We start from the raw sequence: 24,260 nt of genomic DNA on the forward strand, positions 1-24,260 counted from the left end.
CCCTTGTTATGAAAGTGACTTATATATACCCCTCTAACGTTGGTCAATAATCTATACATATAGGCTACTTATAAACAAATGACTCAAATATTTCTACTCATTATTTTAAAAAGAAAATCTGTCCGTACATAATATATTTTAACAATATAATACATCCTTATAAAAGAAATACAAACCCATCATTTGGATATGAGACTAATTAACAACCCTCGAAAGAAAAAAATAAGTCATTCAATCAAATGGATAGGTATATATGTTTATCGATGGCTGTGTCGGATCATCGCTTAGGACCATGCTGTAACGCCGTGCAGTGAAAAATTTGATAAGAATTTGTATATATGCTAACAAATAAAATGCCTATATTAATATATGAGATTTTTCCAAGAATTTTTTTAATCAAAAAAGCGTTATTTCAACACGTCTACTTCATGTCAATTTTAAGAAGTTTAAGGGGAAATTAGTTATTCTAATACTCTCATATGTGGCTTAAGATGGACACCTATTATTCTACGTATATTTTCTATATTTCTCCATCTGTCAACATTACCATCCTCTTTATATGAGAAATCGCACAAGGAGTAATTTCAGGTAATTTATTTGAATTTCTACTTATTTATTTGTTAAATTTTTCAAAACAGACATGTATCACATATTTAGTTGAAATTATAATTTTCATATATTTTACAATTGTATTAGCTCTGTTAAAGTTAAATCAGATAATACAATTTTCTATCCAGATGAATAATTAGTGGAGAATTCTATAATAGTAGTATGTTAATGAATTTTCTATCCAGATGAATAATTAGTGGAGAATTCTATAATAGTAGTATGTTAATGAAATGGTGAAAACGACATATAATTCTTTCCTAAAAAATCGATGTTTTTAACCCTATGTTTATGTCTTTCCATAATCTAATATTCGTTCAATTCTTTTTAATGTGGCTCCTTCCTTTCATTACATTGACAATGTATCTTCTTATTCTTTGTCCATAAAATAAAATTAATCTACCTCTAATTTTATGTACTATATGCACAATTTCCATCTTGTCAGTATTTTGTAATATTACAATGCGTTAATTGATCTTACATTTGATATTAATAATTTTTAATATGTTAACCTTATTCTTTTATTATGATAGAATATAGTGATCTTTTATTATGATAGAATATAGTGATGTGAAACATGTGGTAAATTATTTCCATCGAAAGAAAAGATGAAATGAGGAGAAACACAAAAAAGACTTAACCAGTTACCTACAAAATGTCAAGAGATCATATAAAGCTAACAAAATGCTTTCTTTCATTAGATGAAAATACTATTTTATAAAAATACACACATGGCAAAGCCAAAATTTAATTGATATTCTCCAAAAGAAAGCAACCAACCCACCAGCCATAAGTAAATTCTATGTTGCATAATCTAATTTCTCTTGGAGTTGAGAAGAAAATTTAAAAGAGAAGCACTTTGTCAATTAATTTTTAGTGTGTATCGTATTAACATGTTTATTAATTGTTTTTTATGAAATTCAATTATATGACATTTATAAAAAAACAAATATACTTCACTATATATGACACAAAATATTGGGCTGATTGGGTCAATCACATCTAGTATTTATAAACATGAATATTTTAAAATTAATCAATATTTTATACGATAATTAAGATGAAAAATAACATTGTCTTCAATTTGTGGGAATCGAATCCATTTTTTTATGTTTTAAACCTTGTTGAATTCAAGATATATATGTTTCTCAATATCACTAGAAAAATGATACAATACATTTAGTAAGTCATTTTTTTATATATATATGAATCATTGATCTATTTGTCCTAAACAAAAATATCGTTGGAATAGAGAATTTGGACATTATTTCTAATTTGTCTCGTTAGATTAGGTTCTGTAGAACTTCTATGTGCACGCAAAATTGAGTGATATATTTTAGGCAAAAAATAAAATTATGTGACATTCTAAAAGCATAATATTTTCAGCAAAAAATTATTTCAGGCCTAATTCATTTATATTAAATAAAGATCTGAATTTGAATGATTTGTATTAAGCCTGTTTTTGTTTTTTTACTTAAAAATTTCTTAATAGTCTGAATAATTCATATCTATGACAAACTATTATTTCCTTTCAAACTCTTTTAAAGACACTTTAATATACGAAAAAAATTATGCTCCATGTTTCTTTATTCAAAAAACAATAATTAAGCTTCTCTCATTTTTCAAGTTTATTAGTTATTTAAATTATTTTCCTTAAACTTTTAATTTTTATTAAGGTGAAATGTTTTATCCACGTGGAGCAATTTTACTAGGTAGCCATTCGATAATCAATATGACAAGTTTAGCTACTTTTTTTAATCTTATAGTTAGCTCTTTTTTTTTTATTTACCAATTTTAAATTTTTTTTCTTGTAACATGTAGTCCCCATCAATTTACTTCTATCACCTTCTTCCCCTCCAAATTAGAGTAGACATCTAAGTTTTAGCTAGTTAAAGATTAGGCCTAAAAGAGTCATCCTATTGTGGGGATTTTGAGCATGGACTTGGATTTGATCAAGTTCATAAATGGCTTGAAAATGAGCTAATCTTGATATTTTGTTCCTCAAGTGAAAGGTTTTCTAAAAAAAACATTTATAAGGAGTGATTCAATATTTTTTATCCACAGGTTCTTACTTCTGAGGTAGATGCTTATGACATCTATATCTATATATAATATAAAACTAGATATAAACAAAATTTACAAGATGATATGACATTTTTCTATGACCAAGAAACACATTTATCTTTTTTCTCCTTTTATGGAATTTTAGTGTCTAGATATTTTGGTAATCCTTTATTCTTTCTCTATAATTGTCATGATTAAATGTATTCAATTTTGTTATTTTTTCTCAATAATTAGTGTGGTTAATGTATTAAATTAATAGCAAAAATAACTAACCTTTCCTCTTTCCCGCGTCGTCAAAGACCATTAACTTTTGAAAATTAAGTTAATTAAACAAATGTTTGCCTTTTTATCTTGTGTTATAAATTTTTAGCTATATATATATATATATCATGAAAAAGTATTTTTTGTTTACCAATTTTGTCTTGCTTGATGTGAATCATTAGGTTGTTTTTAGGTAACTCCTTTTTTCTAAAACTAGTTAACATATCTGCGCTTCGCACGGATCTTATTAGATTTATGAATAATTTTTTTGGTTTAAATTTTTTGAGTCAAATATTATTATCATTGAACCCAATAACTTATATTTTTCAACTTGTTGTTCACTATCTATGCTTTTAGTATTTTAAATATAGTTAATTTCGTATAATCTATTTGGTATGTTATCTTTAGAAACATGTAAAGAAAGAAAATAATTTCATGGAAATTTTCTTCTTATTTATGCGGTTATAGTAAATTCTAAATTATATTTTAAGAGGGAGTTAAATTATATAGTGTTCATAAAAAAATATTAATGAAAAAAGTTACTCTATGACTATCTTTTAATATGATATACTATATCATATATTTTTTAGAGGCATCAATATGCAATAGCTATAAGAAATGTATCATGTGCAGTATTATATTTTTCAACTATGACAAAAATTGAAATATTAATTAGAACTTGACGAAAAAATTACATAAAAAAAAACTATATAACTTTTCATCTTCATTTATTCACGTAATAATAATAATGATAATAATAATAATAATAATAAGAAGAAGAAGAAGAAGAAGAAGAAAAAGAGCAAAGTAAAATGAAGAAAATAATGTTAATTGAGCTTTCTAATGTGTTGATTAGTAGAGTTTCATAATTTAATTTTTATTGAATAATATGAAATTATATATCTAATAAAAAAAATATAATCAAAACAATACAATATTTGGAAATCATTCAAACTTTTTTACTAATATGACCATCCTCTTGATGAAATCTTGAAATAATAATAATTCCTTCTTTATTTTCATAAACTTGTACCAAACTAATGCAAACATCAATTTGATGAATCTTGAAGAATATATTTATGATCTTTATCAATATGAAGATCATATGGTGAACTTATTAAGTACATGATTGATGAAAAAGATGAAGAAAAAAAATGTAAAAGAGGAAAAAACTATATTAATAAAAAGAAAGAATGAGAAAATGAGAATGATCATTGAACATAGATAGTTGTTATTTATAGTTTGTATAAACCATTAGAATAATTAAAAATAAGTTGACGAGACATAATATTTAAGTAGAGAATGTAAATAGATGGAGGTTTTGTTGTAACTTATTAGGTATAATTAGAATAATAAATATGAATGAATTTTTTAATTAATAAACAAATTATTTAATGAAAAAATGAAGAAAAAAAAAGAGGAAAAAAAGAAATTGAAATAGAGGCCATAGAGAGGTGCACATCAGCTCCTCTATGATCCTCCTTTATATATATATATATATATATTGATTTGTATTGTTTTGAAATATTAATATTTAATAGGTAAGTAGAATGATATTTTGTATTATAATTTCATCTTCATCATTTTAAATGGTTATTTTTTCAACTGTTTATAAATTCCTGAATTTACATGGGACAATTATTATATTCTTATTTTGTCATATTTGCCTTATTCTTATGTTTACTTCGTATTTCTTTTTTTTTATGTCATTTTAATTTTTAATTGATTAGCTAAATTTTTATGTATAAATTTAAGGAATCCCATAGTGTAATACAATAATTACATTCTGTCTCGACAAATTTAGTATTTACTAATAATCCCTTAAAATTGTTGTGGCGTGATACATTAGTATGGTGTGATACATGGTAAATGATACACAATAACTTAAAACTGTTAAGATTAAAAGGGGAAAAAATGGAACATTTAAATTTGTTATCTAAATCAGCTTAAATTATGGTAACAGTTCATTAATAAGCATTAATTCAGCACGTAATTTGATAACAATTTCAAATTTTGAAAATTCAAGATTATATCATCTAGTTTGAAGATATTTTTATGAACATCCAGTTATTAAACTTATTGCTAATACATGATAACAATTTTTAAAAACTCGTGATACATAGAAAATCATATGATGCACATCAAATTCATGTATCAATGCATCGTCTAAACACTATAACACACTGAGTCGATATGTGTCAGCAAGCACACTTGATGACGCAGTTATTAAACTTATTGACTGATACATGATAACAATTTTCAAAAACTCTTGATACATAGGATATCATATGATACACATCTAATTCATGTATCAATGCATCGACTAACACGCTATAACACACTGAGTACTTATGTATTAAACTTATTGTCTGATACATGATAACAATTTTTAAAAATTCATGATACATATGGGATTCCTTTACTAAAATTTTTACTAATTTCAACAACAATGGTTGCTGCTTCTTTTCTCCTTTTTTGGTGTATTTTGTCAACCTTTGATTTAAATGATTCGCCAAAATCTTTGTTTGAATCCTTCCGATTATTCATAGGATCATGCAAAGACTTTTTTCTATTTTCTTTCCAATTTTCACCGTACGAATCATAAATCCTTCTATTAGTAAAAGGATACATTAATATAATGTAATAGAACAATGAACAAAAAAAAAAGAACGGATGATGGAGTAAGAAGAAAAAGAAGACCTAGAGACGACTGATGTAATATAGCAATGAACAAGAAGAAAATAAGAACAGATGATGGATTAAGAAGAAGAAGAACTACAGACGGATGATGGAGTAAGAAGAAGAACCAGAGAACAATGGTCCAATTTTCAGAAATTTCATATTTTTTGGATTTTGAAATTCAAAATTTCATATTAAATGTTGTGAAACGTTTTTAATTAAAATTAATAATTCAAAATTCAAAAAGTGATTCAAAAGATTGAGTGTTTTAGTGGAGAAAAAATAGGCATGATATTGGGGAAGTGTGTGTTATAGGAGAGAGAAGGTTATGTATCTCTAAACTTCTACTAAAATTAAAAAAAAAGGGAATTATGTAATATTTAAAAAAAAGAAGGGAAAATTAGAGAATACTAAATTTATAGTTATGTATTTAAGTTATTTTTCCAATTTTGATTCAGATTATTATTTTTAATATATAATTATTTTTTCCTTTTTCCTGGTTTCATTTCTTTGGGATATATTACATAATGTTCAATTTGGATATAATAGCACCATATTAGACTATTAGTTTGTTATGAAGTGGAAAATGAGTTTAAATACAATTTTGAATTTTTTAGTCTCAGCATGGAACATGATTCATATCAAATAAGTTATATAACTAATTATATGTGATAAAATATTTTGAGTTTTTATTTTATAGAATTTTTCATAATATAAATCGTACAATAAGTATATATTATTATTATATATATATAAGCACTCATACTTGGATGAAAAAAACTTAATATGTTAAATTAATTCAGTTTTATGTTTTAACTATGTATCTTTATTACGAGCCAAGTCTTTTTATTAATATACTCCCTTCGTTCATAATTATTTATCATGTTGCGTTATTAAAAGTTAATTTGATTAATTTTTAAAAATGAATTAATATATTAATTTGATATTTTTTTTAAAATTAGATTTTTTAAAACTATATAAAAAATACTATAAATTATAATTTTTTACATATTAATATGATAAAAGAATACATCTTAATATATTAGTCAAAATTTTTATAATTTAACTTTAAAAATAGAAAAACATAACAAACAATATCGAATGGAGAGAATATTATGTTTATATCTTAAAATAACTATTTATAAACCGTGAAATAACAACTAATATAAAATGCATTCACAAGACAAAAAAAACTACCATCACCACGTGTCAAAAAGTGCACTCAACAATTATAATTATGAACGCAATCAATTATTCACATATCACTTTTTTTGATGGATGTTCGTTCAATATTTATATTATTTGATTCGTATTGATTTAATATAAATTTTGATGAATTTTTTAATATGAATGCGTATGTTAGACTTACAACAAAATTAAATTTTATCAAGGTTTCGGTTGAGGAAGCCATATATGGACAAGCTACCATTTCCAAATAGCATTATTATATCACCAAAATGTCACTTCACTACTCTTTGCTTTGTAAATGTTAGGGTTTCAAATGGGTCTTTGAAAAAGAAGAAGCCAAAGCTCTTGAATTGCGCTAATCTGCTCAGTTCTACAAGTGTATCTTCGATTCATCGTTTAATCAGGTTAATTTTACTCCAAAGTTTTTAATATTTTTGGTTAAAAAAAGTGTTTGTGTAGCAATACTTGAGTTTTGAATTAACTTCATTTTGTTAGTAGTGCGTTAAACTGAAAATCATGATTGAGTTGGAATTGAAATATTTGGAATTCATTTCATAGAAGTTTATGATTTCGTGTTGAGTTTCTGAGCTGAACTCTTGGGTTTGATCAAATTGGTGTAATTTACTGAATTTCATTGGTCCTGTTTTTCCAAATTGAGTTGGTGAGATGACTGGATTGAAATTTTGTTTGATATAATATGTTAAACGTATTGTAACCTTATAAATTTTGCGTAATTCTACTGTTTCGTATGTAGAGGGAGGAGTGTTAATAAGGGGTTTATTGGTGCAAGTTTTGTTATGTTGAAGATGGGTGGAATAGAAGGTACAACTGCAATGTCTGATGCGAGAACGGGGAACATGATTTTCGAATCTATTTTGGAGGAAGGAGTCTTTCGTTTTGATTGCTCTGCAGATGATAGAAATGCAGCATTTCCGAGTATTTCCTTTGTTGATCCAAAAGTTAGGGAGACACCGTTAATGTCTATACATAAAGTTCCATCATATATTCCTACTTTTGAATGTGTCAGGGGACAACAAATTGTAAATATTGAGGTAGCATTTTCAGGCCCTGGCAGTTCACTGCATCTCCTCTTCATGTTAATAATTTTCTTTTTGACTATGTTATTGATCAAGATTATTTCTACTTCAATTAAGCTTCCATCAGGTACCTCATTCTATGGAACTGGGGAGGTAAGTGGTCAGCTTGAAAGAACTGGGAAAAGGGTGAGTTTCAAATACAATTCTGATGATAAAGATATACTGAATATGCTCTTCTACCTAAGCGAGTTGTATTTTCTCCATATATTATGAATTATAGGCAATAAGAAAAAGAATTTACAAGGACTTATGTTTATAGAGAGCAAACTATCCTCAATAAAAAGATCAATCAAATTCTGAGGCAGATCCAGGATTTTATGTGGATGGATGCACTATTATGAAGAGGCAGATCTAGAATTTATGTTTAACAGGTTTATCCTTTAGGTTCTTACTATTTAACTCATTACACTTTTGAAATTATAGGATCAAAATTAAATTCTTTTTACAATTCTAATGACTTTCACATATACTCCATGTCGGAACCCGAAAATGTTGGGATTAGTACAGCTAGTTGACTATGCTACATCATTCACTGATGCTAGTTTTTTTTTATAAACATTTATTTTGCATAATATTAAATTGTACGGTGACAAAAGTAGAATAGAGCTTCGAATCTGTCAAAATTGGGATTTTGAAAGAATAAACCTAATAAGAAAGAAGGAAAAAGAGAAGTACATTTGGGCCCAATTTTCTAACAAAAGAAAGAAAAGAATACCAAGATAAGCATGGAGTTTACACCACCAACTTCACTTATAGAGGCGCACCCAATGATTATTGCACCATAGGACACTTTGAGCTTAAGTACACAAATATATATATTGAAGTGTTTTGTAAAATTATAACATTATTATACATATCTAAGGAAAGGAGCATGGTTCATGTGAACCCATACCCATCCACCTAGATATGCCCCTGGCCAGTCTGATCTCATGACATATCAACAAAAAGCTGTTAACTATAGCCTTGCATTGAGGAAGCAAAGGGTAGTTCCGGTCCTGAACATGTACATTCTAGTGGACTATACAACAACAACGAACTAGGTCTCAGTTTGCAACAAGTTGTGGTCGTTGTGAGGATTCATCATGAATAGGTTGCTTATGTTGGCTTCCAGCATACCACAACCCCCCTCCTTTTGTGACCAACAATGTGAGCAAGCTCGCACATGCGGAGTTGTTATATACATTAGGGAGTATGGTGTTGAAAGTTGTATTTTGATCAAGACTATGAGATCATGTAATGGTAGACCATACATACTGTACATCTTGGAAGAGCTTCACTCGCCTTTAACGCAGTCCTTATATTAATTGGAAAAGAAGTTAAAGTTCTGCGGTTTCTAACACATAACAAATTAACTTCTGGAAAGAGCCTAAGGTGAACAGTCAGCAGCAGTGTACAGCTTGCTATTTACTGGTCAGTAGTGTTGATTTGGAACGGGTGATGAAACATAAATCAAACAAATGCATTTATTTGTGATCATTTGGGGCTTAGCAAAATTAAAGAACCAAAATTTAAGGTGCTGGTTCCTTCAGTAATGGGGATAAAGCATGATAAGAAAGACCTACGAAGACCAGTTAAAAAAGACCTATGAAGAAACATGACCTTCCAAGAGCAAATCACAAGATGAAAGTGGTTAACAGAGTTAAAACACCTGCAAATTTAATTTTATTAATTTCAGATTTTGACATGGAATACTGATGCATGGGGTTATGGTCCGGGAACTACGTCCTTGTATCAATCACACCCGTGGGTGCTTGCTGTTCTTCCCAGTGGCGAGACACTTGGAGTTCTGGCAGATACAACACATCGATGTGAGGTATAGCTACTCTACTTTCTACACCCATGCAAGCACTTATATGTGTTTTCTGTTTGTCTTTTTGTGTGTATTTGTATCTTTTTCTTTTTTGATGGCAAGGGAAACCTGTAGCCGCTACCCTTTAGGTGTGCACAGGGTTAAACCCCTGCTCCTATGCAATAGCTTGCAAACCACATAGGAGAGATAACCCGCACTAAGCAAGCCCGGTGCGATGAGCTCGACCCAGAAGGCAACTCCCCTTCCTTTCGCTGGCAAGGGGTTTTGAACTTGAGATCTCCAACATGGAAGTCCCAAGTCCAAACCACTGGGCCACCCTGAATAATGATTGATGTATCTATTCATTACTTTGTATCTATTCACATATTCTTTAGTAAACTACAATTGATGTATCACTGAATGATTGTTATCACTTGTGCAGGTTGACTTGCGACAAGAATCCAATATAAGATTTATCAGTCGACAGTCCTTCCCTGTTATTACATTTGGCCCATTTCCTTCACCAATTGATGTTCTTGTATCCCTCTCTCATGCTATCGGTATGGTCTTACACTATTATGCTTCTTTTTTCAGGGATATGTGTTCTTCTCTTTAAAATGATTTTCTTATATCTGAGTAGAAAGTAGTGGCCAGGAGAGGTATCTTTTCACTTCATTTGTATATCTCAGATCTCAGTCTAAATAAAAATATAATTGTAAAGCAATTGAATTCTGTTCGACGGAGTTGTTTAAATGGTTTCTGATGCATCTTATATGAGAGATTTTATAAAACCTATATTTTGATTCTTCTGCTGCTTTCTCCAACCCAGAATTTCTCATTGTCTTTAGATAACACTCAACTTACTACATTTGTTAAAATGGTTTATGACGCATTTCAATTTTCATGTTATGAGAAGCTCTTTTAAGCCTATTGGTTTATTTTTATTGATAATTAAGCTCAAAATAAAGACTTCTAAATTCTAATTTGAAAAATCTTTATTCCATTCCTCCCAACCAGCACGGCGTTTTCACTTCCCCTATTTATCATACTACTTTGTTTGAAGTAACGGTCACATAATTTTGAATCAGGAACTGTGTTTATGCCTCCAAAGTGGTCCTTGGGTTATCACCAATGCCGATGGAGCTATGTTCCGGATACTCGTGTTCGTGAGGTATGGTCATTTCTTTTATGTGAACTTGTGAAGTAGTCTATTGCTCTCCTCATAGTGCTTGTTTTGCATTTTTATTTACTTTGTTGCTATACTCTGGCTACCTGGATGCACTTTACATTCTTCCTTTGCCACCAACTGTTGCTAATTTTCTTATCCTCTTCTTTTTGCCTCCATTACTTGGGTTGTGGGGGTTTAGGGGTGGAGGAATCTAATAATTGATTATTACTCAGCTAGGGGCGTAGGAACCATACAAGCTTTAATTTTGTCCCTTATTTCAAAGCTTGATTTCATTTGTCTTTTCTTATCCCCCACATATAGTACTGCTTTATCACTCCCCTCCCCCTTTCCCCAGGTATACATTTGGCCTTCTAATCTTATATTTCAGTGTGTCTTACTTCATGCAGATTGCAAGGACCTTTCGGGAGAAGAAGATTCCCTGTGATGTCATATGGATGGACATTGACTACATGAACGGTTTTCGATGTTTTACATTTGATAAGGCACGATCTTACTACTTAATCCTGATATATAGTTGAAACTTTAGCCAGTTAGTCCAAGTCAATGATCTATTTGTCAGATGTTGATCAAAATTTTCATCTCCGCTTGATAATATTTCCTTTGTATATGTAATAGCAAGAACTCTCACCTGTAATCCATATAATATTTGTCTCTGTTGATTAAATTTCTAGCTATCCAAAAAGGTATAATAATGCATAAAGCAGGTAACTGGGAAAAGGATTTTTGTTTCTTCTCCTTGAAACTCCGTGAGGAGAATTTTGTTTGATATTCTTGGTACTGCAAGCTACTTAAAGTTGTAAACTATGTCATATTTCTTATTGTCCAGTTATCTGGGAAGCATTCCATTTTGTGTATTTAACTTACTTGGGAAGCTTACAGCTGGATGCTTCTCTCCCCTACTCCATTCTTTGCACTTGCTTTGAAACATTAATATTCACAAATAGACATAATTTATGAATTTACAGTGTACTTATCAAAATTATTTTTTGAGCGTGTTTGATCTTGGAAATGCTTGCTTTTTGTATCTGATATTAAACAGGTTGTACTTCATTTGCATTAGATAGTGTCACCTCTTTCTCTTTTTATCTAGTTATGATAATTTAGGTGAATGCTTTTTTGTTTACCCATGTAAAACTGACAGATCTTATAAACTTTTCTGAACATGGTTGTCAGGAGCGTTTTCCTGATCCAGAGTCCCTTGTGGAAGAACTTCATAAATCAGGTTTCAAAGCAATCTGGATGCTTGATCCAGGGATTAAGAATGAAAAGGGATATTTTGCTTATGATAGTGGTTCTGAAGCAGATGTATGGGTTCAAACAGCGGATGGGAGGCCTTATGTTGGTATGTGTTTATTTAAACCTTTTTTTTAATCGTTTGTATACATTTTTCAGACTTGTCATATTTTTATCTCCATCTTTAGGTGACGTGTGGCCTGGGCCTTGTGTGTTTCCGGATTTCACTCAATTGAAAGCCAGATCATGGTGGGCTAACCTAGTTAAAGATTTCATTTCCAATGGTGTGGACGGTATATGGAATGACATGAACGAACCAGCTGTTTTTAAGGTGGATTATTGAACGTAAATTTTTCTTAATGTTGTACTGCTTTTTCATCTGAGTCTTTTGTTGCAGACAGTAACAAAGACAATGCCGGAGAATAATATTCACAGGGGAGATCCTGAATTTGGAGGTTGCCAGAATCATTCATACTATCACAATGTATGCCTACTTTTCCTGCTGTAGCTTTATGTGCAAGTTGAATGTGAAAACATAATACAAGCTCTGAGAGAGAGAGAGAGGTCTACTGGTGTGCTTGCTGATGAAACTCCTGCTCCTTTACTTAATGATGTAATATGCTTATAAACTGACTTGGCTGCCTTTTAAGGTTTATGGGATGCTCATGGCACGATCAACCTATGAAGGAATGAAGCTAGCTAATGGAAATAAACGTCCTTTTGTTCTCACACGGGCTGGATTTGTGGGTAGCCAGAGGTATGCTGCTACATGGACAGGGGATAACCTTTCTACATGGGAGCACTTGCAGATGAGTATCCCCATGGTTCTTCAACTGGTTAGTAGCTAAGTATAATCACTTATGTCTCTAAGTTTATGTCAGATGCAGGCTTTTCCCTTTTGAATTATACTGCCTGCTACCCCTCGTACCCGAGTCTGACACTAATCATGTAATATCTATTTGTTATTTTTATTTAATTTTGTTAATATGACTCATTTTGATTAAGCAGACTCCAACAGTTCACTTCTTTTTGCATCTTAGGCAGCTTCAACTGATATTTTAAAGAATTTATGAAGGATCTACTAAAATGAAGTCTTCAATATTTTTCTGTTTGACTCGCCCTAAATCAATTATAAAAATGATGAAGTTTGCTAAAGGAATGGGACAATTAACAGTCAATGAACTGCTTGCTTTTTATTGAAGAATTTTTAAGTTGATAAAGTATCCATGAGAGATGATTGCTATGGTAGATTTATTGCTTGATATTAGTATCTGATTCCTGTCTTGTTTCCATCTCTGTGCAACTAATTAGAACATGGTTATGTTAATGCAAAGATGTAACACACTATATTGCCCTATGGCTATCATAGATTCTTTTATACACTACTTAAAATTGGTATTTCAAGCTATTAATATTCGTTTCACTTTTTTCCCTATTTTCTGTTAAGAAATCTTGGCATTTATTGTTACATGACCAGACGTAAATATCTGTTTCTCGCACAATTAAATTCCAGAAACCTGTGTGTGTGTGTTGTACACGTGTATTATAAATGAGTTCTTTACGAGTAACAGGTATTGAAACAAATATATTACTCTTCTGATGAGGCAACTTTATATTCAGGGGCTCAGTGGTCAGCCACTTACAGGACCAGATATAGGTGGCTTTGCTGGAAATGCAACTCCCCGGATGTTTGGGAGGTGGATGGGTGTTGGTTCCCTGTTTCCCTTCTGCCGTGCCCATTCTGAGGCTGACACAAATGATCACGAACCTTGGTCATTTGGGGAGGAGGTCCACTTCTTCTCTATAATTATGATTTATGAGTAGTCAACAATTTGCAAGTTCTGTTTAGTCAAATGACTTTTTTTAATGTTTTTATGTCCTATCCCGTGGTTTGTCCTGAAAGATTATCAAAGTTCTGCTTATGTTCATGCTCAAAAAAGTATCAAAGCTCTGCATATGTTTCTGAGTGTAACCTGGTCCCTGATGGGAGTTTGAGTTTTCATGTTATACTCATTCATTTCCTCAAGTGCATGCACTCTCTCAATGCCTGTTAATGTTTCAATGATTTATCAAGTCTCAAACATTCTTGATCCTTGTTCTGAAACTTAAAACATGTAGATTTTATAAGACCAGTCACATGACAATGATACAATAGTAATTCACATGTATTATCTGGATACCATGTCGAGAAGTGTGATTTTGTTACACATTTGATTGCATTGATGATTACAACTCTTCCTACATATATATATGAAATTCTTTTCTTGGACTTCTTTAAGGTAATTAAATCTACAAATAACTGCCGATCACTCTAGAGGAACAAATCCCAATTATTCACTCTGGAGATACAAATCCGTACAATCACCCTAACAGAGATATTCATTTACTTCCCATTTAAATGGTCTAAAATAGCCATTTTATTTGCATCAGTTTTTACACTTTTATTGCAAGCTCAATATGTTGGTTCTTGGAGAAAAGTTGAATTTATAACTGTATGTACATTTGAAGTCAACCATTGTTTTTTACATGGTTTTGTAAAGAGTTCCATTGCTTTGTATCTATCTCAAAAAAAAAAGAAGAAAGAGGAAACATTATTAATTGCGTACGTACTCTCTGCTCCTGATATACTTTGGTTTCTGTTTACCTCATTTCCTGAAGTATGGGTTAATGACTGGTGTAGTGGTGCTAATAGCACGCTTTCTTGTTGGCATTCCCCTTGTGGATGGGTGATCGCCCTTTTGTCATGTTCACTCAAGGAAATCGATGAAGACGGATATATTTTGATATAGCTAATTGTGCACAGTGGATTACTCTACTTTATTCAAGTGTCTTCTAGATAACTAACCAGAATAATATATACTTTTTCACGTCTACTCTGTATGTAGATTTCTGATTTACTTGGGATCTATCATCTTAACAGTGCGAGGAAGTTTGCCGCTTGGCATTGGAGCGGCGCTACCGTCTTCTACCACACATTTACACACTCTTTTACTTAGCACACACGAGGGGTACTCCGGTCTCTGCTCCTATCTTTTTTGCTGGTAAATTTTTCGTAACTCAAAATTTATTTAGCTCCACAATAAATGTGCATGAAAGCGTGGCTATATAGGACAAGATAGTCAAATTCCATAGTTTTGGCAGGTTAATCATTTGAAAGGAGTTTTCAAATGTTAGCTATCTTTCTTGGAATTTCTCATTTACTTTCTGTAAAGCCCAAAAACGAAAAGTTGGTTTATGGTTGTGGCTTTTGTGCAAGTTACTTGATCCAAAAATAACAAATTAGACATTTCAATTCAAGGATTTTGGTTTCTTTTTGATCATTAGTTTCAGTTTATTCATTCCCTATCGATAATATCAAATCTATTAGTAAATGAATAACATCAATTTTGTAGTAATCTGTTTCTTACTCTTGCAGATCCAAAAGACCCCGAGCTGAGGAAACTTGAGAACTCATTTTTGCTGGGACCAATTCTTATATATGCAAGGTTTAATTCTTTTTCCTTCACAGATGCGGTAGTCGGTGACTGTCAAACTCTGCATATGTGGTATCCTTTGTTTATGTTCTACAATATACCCATTGCTAATATTCCTGTCTATCAGTCAACTTCATAGGTGGCATATCTTTCTGGTTTATCATTTTAATCTACAAAGTAGATTAAGGGAAAACCAAAACATTTTGCTTGTTCCAGTAGGTGCCTATGTAAATGCTATCAGAAGAGATAAAAAAAATCGATTTTTATCATGGTTAGTAAACAGTTAGGATACTACATTTTCAACTCTGTTGTAAATAACAGGCTATTGTGATCTACTTTTCGTTCCAAACTATAAGCCTAATAGACAATTTCTTTTATTATTTGGCAAGTATTGGGTATCAGGTTTTAAGACGTTACTAACTCTATCATGAGAAACCTCTTTCAGTCTTTCTTTCATGCTTCTGGTTGGATTTTGTCTCAAAAACAGACTGCTAAATACCTTACACTACCTTGACTATACAATGCTCTTCATATATTGGCAACAATAATCCTTGTCTAAGCAGCCCGGTCTGTTATCTATTTCATTGGTTTGCTTATCGACCAATTTCACTTCCCAAATGACTGTCTTCAAACACCTCTGTATTCTCTAGGCAATTGGCATTCATAGAGGTGACTGATATACTAGAGTGAACGAGATATTGCTAACTAATAAGTCTTTATAATGCAGTTGAGAATTGAGACTTCAGATTGGAGAAAGTTGGTTCATTTCGCCTAACCTAATCCATATTTACTTCGTTTGACTGCTTATTTTCATATATATGGGTCAGTGTGGATGGTTTAATCTGTCACGTGCATGCATATACTAACTCATTTTGTATTTGAGCAGCACTCAGCGTGATGAGGAATTGGATACAGCTCATCACAAATTACCAAGGGGCATTTGGTTGAGTTTTGATTTTGACGATTCACATCCGGTATTTATACTTGGGAACTGGATTAACCACTAGCATTATCACTATTTCAATTTGCTTTTAGTTATCATTGTTTTTATTTCTTGTAAAATTTTAGGATTTACCTGCACTATATTTGCTTGGTGGATCAATCATCCCTGTCGGTCCACTTTATCAGCATGTGGGTCAAGCTGATCCTAGTGATGATTTAACATTACTCATCGCCCTGGATGAAAATGGTAATTTTTATCTTTTATGTCATAGTAACATAGTTGACTCCCAAACTCCGGGTAAATTATGGTTAACTAGGTTTAGTTGGTTTAGCAGTTATCAGGAATCTCATCTTACTTTTTCCATCCCAATTTGTCCGATTTCATTTGTTGAGTGCTAAAGTTAACCAAATTTTGTAATCAAATTAATTATTTCATTTAAGAATATTAAATTCTTAATGCCTTCAGAATATAAAACTAGATTTAGAGGAAACCTCAATTGTTTTTCATGTTTTCAAAATTGCATCTCAGAATATGAATAACACCTAGAAAGATCAACCAAAAGACCTAGCCAAAAAATAAGAAAGAGGAAAGAGCAATCAAAAGTTATTATTTTACTTGATAAAAGAGAAGGATTCATGAAATATCAATTTATCATGAGATGCCATTTCTGTAAAATTCGATAGAAGGAAGGCGTAAGGCCTGGAAGAATGTTTTTTTTTTTTTTTGGGGGGGGGGGGGGGCATTCTAGGATAAGTTATCCTGAATCAGAATGACAGAGCTAGGACACTGGTGGAATTTGGGAAATAACAGGAACAGTGCACTGAGGTGTTGAATCAAGCCAAGAGAAATACTAGAAAATTCTCCCAAGATTCTTTTTCTTTCTCCTGTATGTGGGAAAAGAGTTCTTTAGCAGCTACAGCACTCAGCATCACCTATACTTTATCAATTTCAGGTAAAGCTGAAGGTCTTCTTTTCGAAGATGATGGTGATGGATATGAATATAGCCAAGGTGGATATCTTTTGACGACATATGTTGCTGAGCTTCAGTCTTCTGTTGTTACTGTGCAAGTCGCCAAAACAGAAGGAAATTGGAGAAGGCCAAAGCGCCGATTGCATGTTAGAATATTGCTGGGTAAAGGTGCTATGGTATGTTTCCTCATTCCTCATATATATTAGCTTTAGGAAAAAGAGAGACCATTTAAGATAGATGTGTTTAATTGGTGATTGTTTGCTATGGATCTCCTTATCCAGCTTGATGCTTGGGGTTCTGATGGAGAGATTATACAATTAGCAATGCCATCAGAAACTGATGTATCAAATTTGGTTTCTGAAAGTGAAGAGAAGTACAGAAATCGTCTGGGTAAACCAGCTCTTCCACTTGTCCAGCTTCACTTTTTTGTAATATTTTGCTCTCTCTTACTGCACAACTCTTACTTGGAATTGCGTCAAAAGTGGATCTGTCATCAGATGAAATGGAACTGTGCAAAATTTAATTGCTATTCAAGTTTATTTCCTAGATAGCACAGCACTGTTTAAACGTAGTACCCAAGTCAGACACCTGCACCCACTACTGGACACTCTCTGTGGTTTCTGTTCAACGCTTTTGAAAATATAATTAAATAGTAGAAGTGTGCTCTTATAACAACTTAAGCTTTTAGATGAGATGGTCACACACTTCAAGCATGTCTAGAACTTCTATTGTAATTCTTTAACGTCAACGCTGGTATCACCCATTTGTGGTGCTTCCTCTGTGCTTAATGCAGATGCACAAGAGAATGCTACAGTATTGCTGCTTCCATTAAATTTCTTTTATTAGGTAGAGGGAAAAGCGATGATCTAAAATAATCATTAGGTTCCGGTTAAATGTAAAAACATGAGTTGGTAAAGCTTTTCCAAATTCTATTAATGTATCACCCGTTCCTGCCTGAAATGACTGCCAACTTGATGGTACATATTTAATGTACTTTTTTAAAAACATTTTAATTTCTGATCGGAAATTCTACATTTGTCTGGCTGCTGCTTTAAGTAGTCATCTAGATTGAGTGATTGCCGCGTCAGCCTTGAATAGTAAATCTTGAAAACATGGGGGGTTTGAAGGAGGATTCAAGGGAAATCTTTTGCAGGTGTTCCATTTTTCATGCTTTTCAGGGTGGTGAGTCCTAAGCTATTTAAGGATTTATTTTGAAAACACTACATGGGACCCCTATTAGCTGTTGAATGCAGTGTGTTCTCTATCAACGAACTAAGAAGCTGGTTTTCCAATTATCACACTTACAGATTAGCAGAGTAGTTGGGGTTCTATACTTTTGATGTCTGTTTTATAGGTCTACCTATTCTTGGACATCTTATGGTGCAAGTTGTTTTATAACTGAAAGAAAATTTTGTTTCCATGTCGTTAATTAATTGCAGAAGGTGCTAAACGTATACCAGACGTGGAAACTATCTCTGGACATAAAGGAGTAGAACTTTCAAGGACTCCAGTTGTTCTGAAGAGTGGTGATTGGGAGCTGAAAGCGGTCCCTTGGATAGGTGGTAGAATCCTTTCTATGGACCATGTTCCTTCAGGTATTGTGAGCTTCATAGTTCTTTTTTTCTTCGGTTATTAAATAACCTTCACTTTCTTTGCGTTTCTGCTGGTATATTCATCTAGCTTATTCATGTCCATATTTACATTGTAAGTATCCTTTATTTAATACATTAGTGACGTGTACACTGAAAAGTGTTTGTACACTACTTAAATTGGTCATGTTAAATATCTTCGAGAGGTTCTTTTAGTCGTCCACTAGACCAAAATGATAATTTTATCAGAATCCAGACTATACATGCTCACTTATCATATGTGATACTACCAACAATTCATTTCTCTAGAATCTTTTCTACAACAAACAAGTTAAGATTTTGACTGAATTATAAACCTGTACCAGTTTAATGAAACTTATAATCTTTCGCTATCTGAACAGTGGTTCTCTTGTCCTTCCTCAGTTATTCATACAAGGTTTGAATTGAGAAATGGGTTTTCCATATTTCTATCTGATAAAAGAGCCTTCAATTGTTAAAGATTTTAATCCTTTGTTTTGCTATATGGAGCATTGCTGTTTGTATTCTCGTCTTTTTTTCTCTGATCTGTACTTAGCATTTCTGTCCAACCAGATTTCTCCCCTGTTTTCTCAATGTTTGGAAACCTATAAGCTTGATTAAAATACTGATATCAGAAGACATGCTGATTATTGATACTGTCCTATTCATCTATTTCCTTTTACAGGAACTCAATGGCTTCACAGCCGGGTGGAAATAAATGGGTACGAAGAATATAGTAACCGTGAATACAGATCAGCTGGATGTACCGAGGAGTATTCAGTTATTGAGTAAGAAAATAATAAGTTCCTCATGTAGCTTGTTTCAAATAGTTTCTTGTTGGCTACCGAGGAACGCAATTAGTGCTAATTAAGTTCTAGCAATGACAACGTTTATTCTTCATTGATCAAAAATGGAAAACTGAAAATGATGCATGTGTAAATTCAAGTATCCAATTACCGTTGAATAAAATGGTTCATCTTTTGAGATTCAATTATAAGGGAGACTTCAATATTTCACCTGATAGAAAGTTGTGCATGTCCTGTGGTCCAGAAGAAAGAAAGAAAGAAAGAAAGTGTAGCTGAATTTCGAAATAAATGGCTCCAAAATGTGAAAGCAATGAAAAGCATGAGTGAACATATTAAAAAAGGAGCTGTTGTTGGGATTGAGCTGAAATCTGGCTAAGATGGAGTTTTTTTTTTTTACTCCTGATTGAAATGTCTTTGGATATATTTAAAAATGAATTGCTGATTTGGAAGCAGGGAAAAGAGACAGAATTTTTAAGATTGTAGGATTTAATCATTTAATCTGTCAAACAATTTATTTGATTGTTAAACTTCTCTAGCGGGTCCCTTTATGGTAGTCAGTTGTCGCAGAGTGTCTTTTCTGAGGGAATGGAATCATCTGGATTGTTCTTGACTCAAATCCAGGAGATAGTACTATAATTTTTGAAATTATCTTCTTGTGATTTTCCGTAGTCACATTTGTTTAGAGAATTGGTGCACTGTTTTAAATATCAGGAAGGTTTCTTTCTAGAGAATTGGTGCACTGTTTTAAATATCAGGAAGGGTCAAGTGTTTGGCTTCTGATATGTTAATCACACTTAGAGTGAAGATGGATTTGGGTAATGTTGGGTGATAGTTTCTTGTTATTGATATGAAAAACAGACTTGGAAAATTAATGTTGTTATTCACGTTGGCAAAGGGGCATATATTTCTCAAAATTGTAGCCAATGCATGATAGAACTTCTTCAGATATGGCATCGTCAAAAAGTTTTGGTGTAATTATGCTATGCACTTCATTTTCGCCCCATCTCATAAAGCAGTTCAATTTTGTCTTATATGCTAATTCTTCATTTATGGATTTTTTCTTCTGTATTTTTGACTTTAAAAGTTAGAATTTTGATTCATTATTGTATATTTTATTCACAAGGGCATTTGTTCTTCTCTGTTCACTTTAAATCTTCCTGTTCTGCAGACGAGATCTGGAACAGGAAGGAGAATCAGAGTCTCTTAGGCTGGAAGGTGATATAGGTGGTGGATTATTTATGGAACGATATATATCTTTGCCAAAAGACAACTCCAAGGTTTTCCGCATTGATTCTGGAATTGTAGCTCGTGGAGTTGGTGCTGGTTCTGGAGGATTTTCTAGGTCTGTTCTATCCTACATCTTATTATTGAAAACTACTTGTAGGATCTCTAATAACCACCTCTTGATATTTCGATTTTCTTACTGTCTACGCTGCATTGATTTTCAAAAATGTTGCAGCGTGTGAGATTATCCAAAAGTAGTGCATATATGGATGATCCAACGTAGGTGCGGCAACATTTTTGGAGGGTCTGAGCAACATAGCTTTTCTTGTAGATTTTAACAAAAATAATTATTTTTCGGTCAATATTCTTATTTCTGGATTGTCATGTTGATAATAGCTGGTTGAAAGATACTCTCTCTTCCCTTTATATGGTATAGAGCCTCAATTTAATTCATTCCGTCTTATTTCTGATGGCTTTTTTTGGCACACTTTTTATTGTGTTGGTAGGCTTGTGTGCTTGCGTGTGCATCCAATGTTCACGTTGTTGCACCCAACTGAATCATACGTGTCCTTTACTTCCCTCAATGGGTCCAAGCATGAACTTTGGCCAGAATCTGGAGAACAAGTGTTTGAAGGAGATCTTCGCCCAAAGGGTACATCCTACTCTTTACTTTTGCTCACCTGACTTTTTTTAATTTAATTGCGCACACATATTTGTGGTCATATTACTCTGAAGAAACCTGCTTTGCGCAAACCATTTCAATTTGTAAAAGCATAGCAGGAAGTAAAAGTAGATTACAGTGGATGGCCTGAACTTGGTTGTGGTGTAGGTATGTCAATATATGTAAATTTCTGAGAGACTCGACCAGATTTGAATTAGTATGGTACCTTAGTAAGACCAGTGAAGTCACCAGAGCTTGCTTCTCTAGAGGAATATAGTAGTAAGACGGGACTGGAAGAACGGAAAAGACAAATTGGGAGTTATTTATAAGAAGATTCCAAATGAGGGGAAGTGCACAAATTGCACAAGTTACCTGTCAATGTGCAAAACTTCCAGTAAGCAACTTATTATCATTCCCTGTTCCAGTAATTCAGAAATATTCTCCCCATGTGGTGTTTCTTCATGCTTATTCCCTCTTCATCAGTTTTATCTATTTAAACTTTTTGTAAGAGCTAGATGAATATATCGAAAGGGGCATGGAGATGCTTTACCTGGTCTATGCAGACACCTTAAGAAACGGGGATCAAAAGCTTGACAGGATGTCATTTATTATGTAGGGAAAGATAAAGCTACAAGTAAAATGTGTAAAGCATCTCCTGCAAATATTTGAAGGACACATCCTTTTCCGGAATGTATGCTGAATACTTGAAACAAATTTGAGTGAAGGTGTTAAGCTGCAATGTTCGATATCAGTTGCTTTTGTTTGCATTATCACCTATTTAGCCTATTACTATTTTTGCCGATGTGGAATTTTTTTGTAACGCTGGTGTTCACATCAGCTTGCACACACGTTGACTATTCCATTAAGAACCTGCTATCTACCACTAATACCAAAATAAAAAAGGGTTATTCTAATCACTTAGACTTAGGCAGATGGAAATAAATCACCTAATGTTTTTCATCTCTACTGTGGTTTGATCAAACAGTCTTCCTAATCCTTGGTTTGGGTAAAATAACTCTAGCTAACAAAATATTTCTCGATGGTTGATAATTTGTTCAGTGTTCATTAGTGAATCGGGGTTGCAAAATGTTTGAACCAGTGTTAATCGATTCCTTTTCAGGTGAATGGATGCTTGTTGATAGATGTCTTGGTCTGGGATTAGTCAATCGATTCAACATCGATCAAGTACACAAATGTATGGTGCATTGGGGTACCGGAACAGTGAATCTAGAGCTCTGGTCTGAAGAAAGGCCTGTCTCAAAGGACTCACCTCTTAAAATATCTCACGAGTACGAAGTGCAAAAGATAGCCTAAAACTCTCACCCAGCATTGACCACTTGTTCAATGAGCATTTTCTGGGATTGAAGAACAGTATACATTTCCACAAGCTATGGCCTTATGTAGATGGTGTTAAGTCAATAAGAATGACTCAGAAGTCATACTCACCTTCCTCCAGCTTATCATTGACAGTCCGTTCAGGGTTTCAAACTCAATGATGCAACTAAACACGAGTTTTCCGAGAAAACCTTGGTGTGGTAGTCAGGGAAGAGCTTGTAGGGATAAGAGACAGAAGATTGTTAAACAGGACACTGTATATGATCCTGGAAATGTCATTAGTTTTGGACTTTTGGTATGTAGACCAAACAATAAAATCAATGCAAGCCTATGCTATGATTTGACAATTCAAATAGCCTATGTAGAAAGGGGGACCTTGGGAAAAAGTAGTAACTCTAGGGGTTTGTTGGTATAGGAAGGGAAATGTTTTTCATGAAAATATTTTCGTAGAAAATAAGTTTTGGTCTTATTTCATTATAGAAGGGCCGGGGTCCGATCTGCGCATATATTAACATGGCTGCTCGTAACCCAACAAATAAAGTACATTATATAGTCCATTAACCTATATGAAAGTAGCAAATTATACCCCACAGATAAAGTTTGGTGATGAATAACCAAAAAAGTTATGAACAATTAATTAAATCCTATAAACCCCCCACCCTTTGCATATAGCTTCATTAATAACCACCCTACTATCAACCACATTATTTTAAACCAATTTCTTGAATACACTAAACTCCATTTATCTCATCTCAAAAATTAGAAAGAAAAAAAAAAGATGAAACTTATGATACCATTTTTCTTGTAGAAAATATGGTTAAAGGGCCTTCTCCATTTGTTCCTCTTCTTCTTGTACTCAGCTTAGGATTACTTCTCCATGGCCAAAACATAACTGAAAGTGTTTCATTAGCCCTTGATATTGAAGACATAAACTTCACTTTTTCTATTTTCATCCCTTTTTTAGCCATTGTGTTTGTATATTATACTACCCAATCAATCTTGGCATCTCTTATTATTATACTACTAACTTACACTGTTTTAAAAATTCTTCTTGGTCCACTTTTACTAGTAGTGTTACTGTGTTTGATAATTATTTATGCACCTGCTTTACAAGGTTACAACAATTATTATTATA

General features: G+C 32.5%; 1 protein-coding gene across 2 annotated transcripts; it reads left to right on the plus strand.

Moving 5' to 3' along the window:
- Window positions 1–6,869: 6,869 nt before the first annotated feature.
- Window positions 6,870–23,472, plus strand: LOC101249477 (uncharacterized). Of its 2 annotated transcripts, none has more exons than XM_004245952.5 (23): window positions 6,870–7,202; window positions 7,553–7,850; window positions 7,953–8,021; window positions 9,571–9,708; window positions 10,127–10,244; window positions 10,773–10,855; window positions 11,260–11,355; window positions 12,047–12,215; window positions 12,295–12,437; window positions 12,504–12,590; window positions 12,757–12,942; window positions 13,727–13,894; window positions 15,027–15,147; window positions 15,522–15,591; window positions 16,466–16,553; window positions 16,648–16,768; window positions 17,475–17,668; window positions 17,774–17,882; window positions 18,932–19,087; window positions 19,785–19,887; window positions 21,074–21,247; window positions 21,636–21,781; window positions 22,911–23,472. In XM_004245952.5, exons 1-23 carry the CDS (start codon window positions 7,024–7,026, stop codon window positions 23,102–23,104), a joined length of 3,210 nt encoding a protein of 1,069 aa, XP_004246000.1. In that variant the 5' UTR covers window positions 6,870–7,023; the 3' UTR covers window positions 23,105–23,472. The 2 variants fall into 2 exon arrangements, with proteins under 2 accessions (XP_004246000.1, XP_025888152.1); XM_026032367.2 differs by having other exon boundaries at window positions 7,605–7,850.
- The last annotated feature ends 788 nt before the right edge of the window (window positions 23,473–24,260 follow it).

Source organism: Solanum lycopersicum, chromosome 8, assembly GCF_036512215.1.
Source record: "Solanum lycopersicum chromosome 8, SLM_r2.1".
In the NCBI taxonomy this organism is placed as follows: domain Eukaryota; kingdom Viridiplantae; phylum Streptophyta; class Magnoliopsida; order Solanales; family Solanaceae; genus Solanum; species Solanum lycopersicum.